The sequence below is a fragment of the Cucumis sativus genome, chromosome 7 (assembly GCF_000004075.3).
Source record: "Cucumis sativus cultivar 9930 chromosome 7, Cucumber_9930_V3, whole genome shotgun sequence".
Taxonomy (NCBI): Eukaryota; Viridiplantae; Streptophyta; class Magnoliopsida; order Cucurbitales; family Cucurbitaceae; genus Cucumis; species Cucumis sativus.
Window position 1 is genome coordinate 12,521,335 of NC_026661.2, and position 12,788 is coordinate 12,534,122.

The 12,788-nt window shown below is 26.7% G+C and overlaps 1 protein-coding gene across 3 annotated transcripts; it reads left to right on the forward strand.

The window, feature by feature from the left end:
• The first annotated feature begins 3,575 nt into the window (after window positions 1–3,575).
• On the forward strand, window positions 3,576–11,437 carry LOC105436132 (proteoglycan 4). 3 transcript variants are annotated; one of them, XM_031889425.1, is made up of 4 exons: window positions 3,576–3,654; window positions 9,512–9,598; window positions 10,070–10,515; window positions 10,585–11,437. In XM_031889425.1, the coding sequence occupies exons 2-4, from the start codon at window positions 9,551–9,553 to the stop codon at window positions 11,210–11,212; spliced, it is 1,122 nt and encodes a 373-aa protein (XP_031745285.1). In that variant the 5' UTR covers window positions 3,576–3,654; window positions 9,512–9,550; the 3' UTR covers window positions 11,213–11,437. The 3 variants fall into 3 exon arrangements, with proteins under 3 accessions (XP_031745285.1, XP_031745283.1, XP_031745284.1); XM_031889423.1 differs by having other exon boundaries at window positions 3,577–3,654; window positions 10,070–11,437; XM_031889424.1 differs by lacking the exon at window positions 3,576–3,654 and having other exon boundaries at window positions 9,493–9,598; window positions 10,070–11,437.
• Window positions 11,438–12,788: the final 1,351 nt, after the last annotated feature.

The following is a 12,788-nucleotide window of genomic DNA, read 5'->3' on the forward strand; positions in this document are numbered from 1 at the left end:
ACATCTCGTTCTTGGAAAGTACAAACTTATCAGATACAAAGACCAACTTAAAGCCATTCTTACTAAGCAATGAACCAGAAACTAAGTTATTGCGAATGTCAGGAACATGAAGCACATTGTTGAGAGTTAATTCCTTGCCAGAGATCATCTTAAGAATCACTTTGCCTTGTCCCTCAACCTTTGAAGTAGAGAAGTTACCCATAAATAGTTGTTCTCCACTAGAAACTAGCACATATGATGTGAACATATCCTTGTTAGCACAAATATGACGAGTAGCCCTAGTTTCTACCCACCACTCCTCGGAATTGCCCACCACGTTGCATTCTGAAATGACTACACAAAGGTCAATATATGCAACACCATCTGATACGTCATCAACTTCTATGATACGAGCTTGGGCATGTTTTTTCTGAAGATTCTTTGGCTTACGATAATCTTTTGATTGATGTCCCATTTTGTTGCAGTTGTAACACTTGTCATTGAACTTTTTGATGAATCATGGTTTTTTATTTGAACCTTCACCAGAAAACTTCTTTTTCTTGTTACTTTGTGGTATATTTTCCACAATGTTGGCCTTGGGATCCATTATACTATCCATAGTACACTTTTCTGCATTTCTATTATTTTCTTCAATCCCAAGTCGGACCACAAGTTCCTCAAGTTTTATCTCTTTGCGTTTATGCTTGAGATAATTTTTGAAGTCTTTCCATGAGGGTGACAATTTTCAAATTATTGATGCTACCTGAAAAGACCCACTCAAAGTCATATTCTCAGCATGTATATCATGTAGAATTACCTGGATTTCCTAAACCTGACTGATTACAGTTTTGGAGTCCACCATTTTGTAATCCAGAAATTTTCCAACGATAAATTTTTTTGCACAGCAACTTCAGTTTTGTACTTCTTCCCTAATGAAGTCCATAGATTTTTGGCCGAATCAACACTACTATACACATTGTATAGTGTGCTATCTATCCCATTCAAAATGTAATTCTTGCAAAGATATTCTGCATGTTTCCATGCATCAACTGCAAGTTACTTTTCTTTGTCAGATTCTCCCTCAGGTAAATTGGGAGCATCCTCTGTGAGAAACTTTGCCAAATTTAAAGTGGTGAGATAGAACAACATTTTTTGTTGCTAACGTTTGAAATCAACACCACCAAAATTTTTAGGTTTCTCTCCTCATGGGCAACACCAGTTACAAGAGAATTAAAGTTTGTTGAAGTCATATCTTCAAAACAAATAATCAAAGATGCAATCTCACAGTTAATATGCTTACTGTTATATTTGAAACAAAAATAAATAATTAAAACAATCAAGTTAATTTCCTTAATGAGATACTTGAATAACAAAAAATATTTAACACATTCAAGATAATAGGCTTACTGTGATAAAAAAAAAAATCTAAACAATATGTATATATAAAACAAACTAATTTGTATGTGTGTGAAATAAACTAAGGCAGTGAAAAAAAAATCCAAACAAAGTAATCTTTATTTATTTATTTAGTTTTAATTTTGTTTTAAACTTATACAGATATACATAGAAAATTTGTCTTAAGATTGTTATACAAATTATCAATTGCTAATATATATTATTATCACAGTGAACAGAAAAATCATACACAAATATAGATCTGAGCTCAACGAATTCAGGTTGTCTCCTTAAGACAAATTTACTCACCCTAGTGCTTGAGAATTTAGAGTCATTGCTTCCTAGGATAGAACATATCAACTTTCTTCTAAAAGTAGCACCCCGTATAGAAGATCTACAAACGAAACCTTCTGAATCTACCGAATGTCAAGATTGTGGATATAGAGAAAAAATTGTTTATAGAAGACAAATGATTTTTTTTTTGTGTTCTTTTCTCTCAACTAAAATAACTTATTTATAGACTTTTCATGGTAATTCAAAAAGTCATACTTTTTTGTTAATAACACTTTTCATGAAATGATGCATCAACTCATGATGCATCCATTCATGAAGAATTATAACCATTTATTCTAACTTTTCATGAAATGATGCATCCATTCATGAATGAAGAATCATAACCATTTATTCCAACATATAGTTGCACGACATGATCTTGAGACAACTACAATACATCAAGTAAGTTCATCTTCTCCCTTTGAAAGCTTAACTTGACCATCGATAAGCACCATAAAAAAGAAATTTACTAGTCCTCATGCACTAGAAAAAATCTCTATAAATTATATAGTGTAACAAGATCAATCATGCAAACAGATATTTTTAGCACCTATTACCTCAATAATTTTTGCAAATCAATCCATATGCTTTCAAACAGTTTGTTGAATTGTTTAGCAGACAAGATCTAGAAAGAATATTGGCTTTTCGTTTTCTTAAAAACGATAATGGTCTTATCCTTTTTCTTTTAGGTAGAAAATAAACAATAATTAAACCAACTTTTAAAAAACATTAGTCAATAAAAGCATTGCCTTGCACCCAAATAAATCAAAGGAACGGTTAGTAATGGGCTTAAATTTTAAAATTAGAAAGAAAACAAAATGTTCAGTTTCAAATGGGGCCAACCTAGAATCAATATTTTTCTCTCCATGTGTTTGTAATATTCTACAGAGTAAAAGAAAAAAATATCATATGAGGGTCAAGTATAAGTAGAAAAACACATGGTATAGGCCTTTCCTATTAATAACATTAAAATAATAATATTGTGACAATTAAAATTTTGTAATTTCCATGGCTATGTGAAGGCTTCTTTTACAAAAATAAATATATGGCTTAACCCAATGTGGGAATATTGGAAAGTTTTGGGAGTATAAGTAAGTTCTCAAATGAACTAGGAGAAAAAAAAGGGCTTATAAACTTGCACTTAATTTAGTTTTTAAGTTGGATTATTCTTCTCATTTAGCTATTATATATGTACACATATGGTTTAAAATCATGCACAAAATATGTGAAATTAGAATACAAGTTGTGATATTATATATCAAAATTGAATTGGAATGATCAAATATCATTGTAGACAACTATTTGGGCGATTTGTTATCTTTATTCTCTACCTCACAATTTCATCAATGCTTATTTTCATATATGATTAAGTTTTCTTATTTTATACTTTAAAGGGATCAATGAAACAAATTATATATACTGAAACATCTTTGGTTTAAGTTAGACAATAAACGGCCTTTAAATCCTAAACTTTAAACCCTAAACCCTTTAACGTCAAATTGCAAAAAGAAAATACTAGTACTAATTAGTGGAATCCTATTATGGAGTGTAGATAGGGTATTTGATCCTATATCTATTTATTTATTATAAAAGAAAAAGACAAGAATTTGAATTTTAAATTTATATTTTAAAACAAAAACAAAAATAAAAACATATTTAAAATTAAAATTAAAAGTAAAGATTTTTTTCTCCCTATTTTTCTCGACCGTTCTTTCGTGCGTCACAACCTTCTCACTTTCTCCCAATCTCTCACGTTTTCCTACTCTTCCACCTTCTTTCCCCTTTTATTTCATTTCACCATCTAAACCATTTCACTATCTAAACCTACTCCATTTATATCTAAAAAAAAGAGACATTGCCCTATAAAAGGAGAATGAGAAGATTCAATTTGGGAGGAGAATTTTTTTTGCTGCGAAGATTATTTGATAGAGAAGAGGAACACACCTTGTAAGTTTTTTTCTTTTTATTCAAGTTGATGATAGTGGCTTAATTATTTGACACCCATTTGGGTGTTGTTTTAATTATTCATTTAAATCACTCATTAATTAGCTGCTGTGTTAATCATTTGATACTCATTTCACATCTTTTAATCATTTGAATCATTTGACACCCATTTGAATCATTGATTGTTGCCCTAATTATTTCTGCACATTTATTTGGCTATTTGACTATTTTGATGGTTGAGTTCTGCATCCGTTTAATTATTTGGCACCAATTTGAATGTTGTGAGTTAATTATCTGATTTGGCTACTATTAATTATTTCATTTAGTTAATTAATTAGCATACTGACAATCTATGTTAATTATTTGGTCTGTTAATTTTCTGCATCACATCCATATCCATTTGGCCATTGGACTATTTTGATTGTTGGGTTCTGCATGTTAATTAATTTGACACCCATTTGACTATTTGATTAGTGCGCTGATTAATTAGTTGTTTTGCATCCATTTGGCTACTGCCTTACTTAATCAGTGTTGTTCTGAATTAATTATTTAGCATCCATTATTTTATTTGGTTAATTAATTAAATGATTTGTTAATTATTTAATTGATGTCTCAATTATTTAATACTCATTTGGCACTCATTTGGCATACTGATTTAATTATTTGTTATCTTTTTAATTATCTAGGCACCAATTTTACATTATGTGTTCTTGCTTTAATAATTATCAATTAGGCGTATGTGTTAATTGCATTTGAAATTTGACATACTCTCTTAATTATGCATTGTTAATTAATTAGCACAATGTATTTGACAGTTTTAATTTTTGGCATCCTCCATTGTGAGCTAATTATTTGCATATCGTTAATTATTTTGACACTCATTTGACCTCTTATGTCAATTACTCATTCGAATTATTTGTATTTTGATTAATTAGCATGCATATTGCTAAAATTATTTGACATCCATTAGCTACTGTGATTATTTATTGGCATATTACATTAAACCTACCTGGGCACTCTGTAGTTAATTATTATTTCACTCATTTGACATCATTAATTATTTTACATATTTCTGAATTAATTAATTATTTTTCATATTTTTAAATTAATTAATTATTTTTCATATTTGTGAATTAATTAATTATTTTGCTTATTTATGTTTGTGCATTAATTAATCATTTTGCATCCTTTTGAATTAATTAATTATTTTGCATTATTTTGAATTAATTAATTATTTTACATCATTTTGCATTAATTAATTATCTTGCATGTGTTGTATTAATTAATCATATGGTACATTTTGCATATTGTTTACATTATCTTGTATTTGTTTTATGTATTTATTTTATCTAACATATTACCCTTCAAGTATTTTTCAAATTTCATAATGTCTTGCTCATTGTTCTTATTCATTTTCCAATTGAAATATAAAAATGTAAATCGGAGAAAAGTATTGTTTTTATGGATTTTATAATTTAATTTCCATGAATACATGAAATTATTTTGTTTGAAATTTAATTAATAGATTGTTTTTAAATAAACACATTTCATATTTTAAATGAGATTGAGTAGTGTTTCATTCTAGATACATGAAATTTCTCATTTAAACACCTATGATAGAGATTAAAATATCAAGTTTTGGTATCTTAATATTCTTAAGGTGAATAAAAATCTTTTAAAAAAAAATAAACTTCATTTTTTAATGGCTCTCTGCCACCATAATCATCAATTCATGTTTGGTTTTATTTCTTCGATATGAATTGATAAACATGGGACATTTAAACAAAACCTAAATAAAAATTTTGTTTTGTGAACCTCTATAATTTAATTTAAAAGATAAAATTTTGTTTTGTGAACCTCTTTTATAATCTTCTCATTAGTTCTTCAATACATTTATAAGTTCTTTAAGTTATTGCATACTAGTTTCCTAATTATACATTCATAACGTAGCATAGGTAGTTTCACCAAACCTTTCCCACATAGGCACTAAAGCCTTCATTGATGTACTTGTCTTAGACCCTAAAATATTTGTTTTGTAGGGATGAAATGGATATTTAAAGCTTTCATTTTTAAAATTTAAAAATAAAATTACTAAAAAGTAAAACCTAAATTAATTGGTTTTTTTGTTAAATTCAATTTTAATTAATTTAAAAATTAATGACTACCAAATAACACCAGAATTAATTCATTAACATTTAATTGAATTAATCAATCAAAACATTTAATTGCTTAATTATGCAAACAAAATGATGAGTTTGGCTGATGAATTAATCAATTAACCGATTTTTTATAAATTCTCTATAATACGTTGGAAAATTGATAAAAGTAGCACAAATTAGGGCATTGCTTGACAAAGATTTTCTGTAAATTAAAATATGGACGTGATATTGACATAAAATTAAAAATGTTATAAAAATATTTAATGTGATTTAAGTTGTTTGGGGGAAGGGTTATGTATGTTGTGTTATGAAATTTATTTTTTATACATTTTTTTTAAAATTTATATTCTAAATCCAAATAAAATTTTGTATATTTAATTTACTAAATTATTCTATTTTCGTAAAACAATTTTTAATAATTTCTTTAAATGTGACGTCTATTTCCAACATTTTTTACGTTGTCGTCATGTGCAAATAATTTATTGATTTTTTAAAGAAATTTGTATTCTAAATCTAATACACGGATTTCTTTGACGTAATTGTTACGTGTAAATAAATTATTAATTTTTTAAAGAAAAATCATATTCTAACTCCAATACACAGATTTTATATATTTAATTTATCTAATCGTTCTAGTTTTCGTAACACAATTTTCCTTAATTTATTTAAATACAATATGAACTTTTTTTTAAGTAATCATTTCGGTTGAATAAATTACTATTTTTCTTTTAAGGATAAAACATTCTCAGTTTTCTTTTTTTTATCTAAATATTATGTTTTTTTTTCTCCTCTTTTTAAATTAAAGGATTGTTGTTCCAAGAGCAACAAAAGTATAGAAAAAATTATAATAAATCAATGAAAGATATAAAAATAAGGAAGAAGAAAGAGAAGAAAAAAAAGTACATTTTGGAAAAATATAGCATAATTTGGTAAAATTAAATTCAAAATTAAATTCAAATAAATCTTAAATCAGATCTTCATTAAACTGATTTTTTTAAAAAGAAAATTCTTATACATTTAAAGTTTAAATACTTCCCAAAAAAAATTTTGTTATACATTTTTTTAGGTTGTTTAAGAATTCTAACGTTAGTTAATTTAATATTAAATCGTCTTATTTGATTTTGTTTTGATTTTTCTATAAGTTTAATAAAATTCATTTTTTAAAATTTTATTTAACTCAAATTTATCCGAAATAGTTTAGGTACATATAGATTAGTTTTAAAATAAAATATTTGAAAATGTAAAAAAAAAAATAAAAGACATAAAACAATAAAAAAAATTAAAGTAAATATGTGTACTAAATGCATAAATTAATCACAATTAATATTTATTTTGTAAATAAAATAAATTAAAAATAAAATTCTTTTAAGATTATTAAATTAATTAAAAATCAAATGACATTTGATAAATAAAAGAGTAATTTTTTTTATAAAAAATGAAATGGTAAAATTATGGAGAATTGAAAAGGTAGTATTATAGAGAATTGAAAAAGTAGGGTTATGGAGGGTTGGAAGAGGGATTGAGAAAGAAGAGAGAGGGAAGATGGGTTATGATAAACCTAACACAAGGGTTATGATAACCCTTCCCTCAAACAAGGGTTGGGTTACCATGACCCTAACTCAATAGTGATAATCCTCCCCCAAACGACCCCTTAGTAAGAGAATAATAGCTAGTGTGCAATATCTTCACATTTGGATTAATAGATGATATATTTTTTATGGCTTATTGATATATATAAAAGATACTTTTGAACTCTTTGATTAATTACAATGATGGCATTGCTTACGGCACCTTTTAAGCCTTCAATTCGTGTGTTGACGTGACCGAAGCACTATTTTCAAAAATAACAAATTTTACAAAACATTTTCAATTTATACCAAATTTTATAATCGATAGTGATTGATATATGATATGACACTCTTTCAAAAAAAGCTAAAAACTTTTTATTCTCATACCTACTTATATCCATAAATTTTAAAATTTTTAGAAAGATCTAGACGAATGACCTAAATTGACTATGATTTTTCACAAATGTTCTAAAGTATAATTTATTTTCTTAATTAAGAATTCGTATAATTTTTTTTTTTTGACAATATTAACCTTTTAATTATTATTAATTATATATTCTATTCATAATTATATTTAAATTATTTTCTTGTTGACCGTACTTTTAATTTATTATGATTTTCGTAACTTCCTTGTATAAATTTGTATCTTTACTATGGTAATAAATTAAAAATATTGTTTTAATGAAGTATTTGAGTGTCATCGTAGAGAAAATTTTGAGTGTCATTATTATTTTCGTAACTTTCTTGTATAAATTTGTATCTTTTTTACGGTAAAAAATTGAAAATATTGTTTTAACGAAGTATAACACAATCTTTTCTAATATGAAATTTTATGTTAAATAATTACAACCGTGAACAATCTGGAAAATTTTATCCGTCGCTGACAGCTCTTACACATATATACCACATTATATATACAATATGACATTATATAATTATGTACCGTAAGAAGCTAAGTCCGAATTTATATATGTTATTTAGTATATATACCTCATATTATATACAATAATACCTTATACATAATTCCTACAGAATTTGTGTTTAAATTTTTTGTGTATAGAGTAAATATTACTAAAACAGTAGTAAACGACATGATCATACTTACATATTTATCATTTATAAATGTATTTGATTACATTATACTTTAATATATCTATCTGCAATCTATAATAGTTATGTTTTGTGTTTTAGTATATATATATCTCATATTATATACAATATTACTGATATATAGTTCTATTATTTTTTGATAGGTTTGGTCAAAATGTAGTTCTTCTTCACCTTTGAATTTTCAATAAACTCTAGAATATATCACATTCAAAACTAGATTTTCGTTTGTTTGCCTATTTAATCGAATATCTAAAATATACCTAATATACCAAATGTTTCGTATGTTTTGAATATAATCTAAAATATACATAATGTACCAAATGTTTCATATGTTTTGAATATATACAATATTAAGCATGAAATTTCTAGCTAGATTCTGTCATATAAGTTTTGTATTTGTCGGTCATCGAAAGTTTTCTTCTTCACCGTCGAAATCTCAATAAACCCTAAAATGTATCACATTCAAAACTACATTTTCATTTGATTGCCTATTTAATTGAATATCTAAAATATACCTAATAAACCTAATATACCTAATGTTTCATATGTGTTGAATATATATAATACTAACTTTGAAATTTTTAACTAGATTATGTTCGAAAAATTTTGTATTTGTCGACTGTTGAATGTTTTCTTCTTTAACTCCAAACTCTCTAAAATTTCGAAGTAAAAACCGTAATCCACGTTGGAAGAAGTAGACAACTATATTCGTAAAATGAAAACATGAAATGTTTTCCACTCCTTTCCAAAACCGTATCCCATGATTTTTTTCATTTAGATATTTGTTATAAATCAATTAAATAATAGAAATTGGTATTAAAATAATTTGAGCCCTACATTTACGTACTCTATTTATGAATTTTGTGAAATTTATTAGTAATTTGAATCCTTAACATAATATGATATAGTAATTTAGACTGTATGAGTTAAAAAGACCCAAATTTTTATTAAAACTGAACTTATAACTATTAGCAATTATTTTTTTCTATAAATAGTAATTAGGTTTTGAGCATATTTGGGCAGAACGAAAGCAAGAGGCTTAGCTTATCAGTATCGAAAGATATGAAGATCCAACCAACCTTTGGAATCACTCTCATTTTGCTTCTTTTGGTATGAATTTCTTTTTTCTCACTCTCTTTTTTCATGAGTTTTTTTTTTTTCATACAGATAATTGTTCATTGCAGTGTTGTTTTTTTTGTGGCTTTTTCTTTCTTTAAGTAATTCGATTTGTTTCTATTGTCTTAACCTTACCTCTTTTCTTTAAGTACAGGACTCAAATTCTTGACTAAATTTCAAAACTAAAAATAAGATGTAAAAACTACTAGGTTTTTAGTTTTCAAGGTAAGAAGTAGATAACAATATAATAGAAGAAATTTAATGGTTAAAGAGGGTGTTGTAGACATAATTTTCACAGGTTAAAAACTAAAACACCAAAGGATTATTAATTAATAGACTTTAAGAAACTTGTTTAAAAATTTTACCAAATAAAATATGTGTTGCAAGAAATTAAACCCATGAAATTAATTGATAGTAATCTCTCTTATTTTTCTTTCTTTGTTGTCATGGTGGGGCATTATTTAGTTTTTCAACGGCATAGAGTCAAGGCATGAACCCGGAGGACAATGGAAAAATGTGATTGAAGATGACTCATTACCAGTTGTATCACAAGAAAAAGAAGATTGCTTTAAATACAAAAGCCTTAAAAATGAAAATACTTTTTTCAACGATATAAAACCACGACCAAGTATCACATTCTACCCAAATGATGGAAGCAAGGACAAGCTTTTTACTAAAGATATTGAGCCACGACCAAGTGCCACATTCTACCCAAATGATGAGAGCAAGGACAGGTTTTTTACTAAAGATATTGAGCCACGACCAAGTCTCACATTCTACCCAAATGATGATACCAAGAACAAGCTTTTTACTAAAGATATTGAGCCACGACCAAGTGCCACATTCTACCCAAATGATGAGAGCAAGGACAAGTTTTTTATTAAAGATATTGAGCCACGACCAAGTGCCACATTCTACCCAAATGATGGAAGCAAGGACAAGCTTTTTACTAAAGATATTGAGCCACGACCAAGTCTCACATTCTACCCAAATGATGATACCAAGAACAAGCTTTTTACTAAAGATATTGAGCCACGACCAAGTGCCACATTCTACCCAAATGATGAGAGCAAGGACAGGTTTTTTACTAAAGATATTGAGCCACGACCAAGTCTCACATTCTACCCAAATGATGATACCAAGAACAAGCTTTTTACTAAAGATATTGAGCCACGACCAAGTGCCACATTCTACCCAAATGATGAGAGCAAGGACAAGTTTTTTATTAAAGATATTGAGCCACGACCAAGTGCCACATTCTACCCAAATGATGATACCAAGAACAAGCTTTTTACTAAAGATATTGAGCCACGACCAAGTGCCACATTCTACCCAAATGATGAGAGCAAGGACAGGTTTTTTACTAAAGATATTGAGCCACGACCAAGTGCCACATTCTATCCAAATGATGATACTAAGAACAAGCTTTTTACTAAAGATATTGAGCCACGACCAAGTGCCACATTCTACCCAAATGATGATGCAAACAAAAAGTTTTTTACTAAAGATATTGAGCCGCGACCAAGTGTCACATTCTACCCAAATAATGATAGCAAGAACAAGCTTTTCATTAAAAATATTGAGTCACGACTAAGTACCACGGAATGATTACGCCAAGAACAACCTTTTCAGGAAAGATATGCAATCCTTTGGTTACGTTATATGATCAACTGTATATGTGTGGTTGGTAATTTACATTTCTGTTGATTATTGTGGCATGTTAAGTATGTGTGGTTGGTAATTTACATTTCTGTTGAATATTGTGGAATGTTAAGTTGTAAAATAAATAAATAATTTGTGGAAAATAATGATTATGTGAGCAAAGCTTTCTCATGGGATGATTGTTAGATTTATTTTTAATATAATATTATTATTAATATGATATATATGCATTATATGATAATTTATTTCTTTCGGGTCTATTATTTTGTATTAAGTAAATTAGGTAAAAAAATAACGTCTTAACTAAACAATCATGATTTGTGACATCTGTAAATAGAACCTTAGAGATTGATCATCTCACTGCTTCATTCAAGTAGTTTACTATTTTCTATCAAAAAAATTTAATTAAGTTAAGAGAGGTCAAGTGAGATAAACACAATCTATTAAAGAACCATTTATGGATGAAGGTATGTGATTCTGTTAGTGAGTTTGATTTATGAAAATTTTCCATTGACGTGTAAAAATATAATTTTATGTTTCTACTGAAAAATAATTTTGTTTCGACTTTTCTTTAATAGATGAAGAACTATATTGGATAAGAAAAGATTAACACAATAATAATATTAAATAAATGAATGAATGGATAAACTATGATGAACACGTAAATTATGTATCAGTCGTATTTTGTGTTATGGTTATATAATGATAATGATATAAAGTATGATTTAGAGTATTCACTTATCCCAGTGATTTTAATTATGTTGTTTAGATGGAATGATAGTTTGATAAAATTATTTGCAATATTAGTATGTTTGCAAATTTTGTGATTAGAATTACTTAAGAGTTATGTTATTTGATATCTATATGTTAGGAATAATTTGTTAGTCACCAAATTGACCAAATTAGTAAGTTATATAGATATGAAATGAAACTTAATTGATGAAAAATCTTTTATCTTCTTATTATGAAAAAGAAAAATAAAAATAAAGAAGAGGATAAAGATCATCAACAGATAATTACACTGTCAAGATTAGAGTTTCCAAAATTCATATATTTTTTTTATTAAAATTATCCGAGATTAATTACATTTTTAATTACTCCATTAATAATGTTACTATTTTTTCATGATTGAGTTGCTCAACTTTAAAATATAATAAATTATACATGTTTAAATTCCATAAAATTTGGTATAATAAATTATGTTTTATTGTCCTTTTCCGTTATATTTAAATCACAAATAGTTTAAAGCATCTATTTATTTGTGATTATTTGATATCTATAGTATAAATAATTTGTTAATCACCAAAATGATCAAATTATTACGTAATTTATAAATATCAAATTAAAGTTATGTTAGTTCAATTATCCATGTTTGTGATTGTTTTGTTACAATATATCTATGTTATGATCAATTTGTTGGTCATCAAAGTGGCAAAATTAGTAAGTCTTATAGATATATTCCATATTGTTTTGAAAATGATGAAAATTAAATAATTATTTGTGATTATTTTAATATGATATC

Coding starts and splice junctions, on each gene's coding strand:
- LOC105436132 (XM_031889423.1), top strand. CDS start 9,551: ATGAAGATCCAACCAACCTTTGGAATCACTCTCATTTTGCTTCTTTTG. Junction 9,599..10,069: donor CTCTCATTTTGCTTCTTTTG/GTATGAATTTCT, acceptor GGCATTATTTAG/TTTTTCAACGGCATAGAGTC.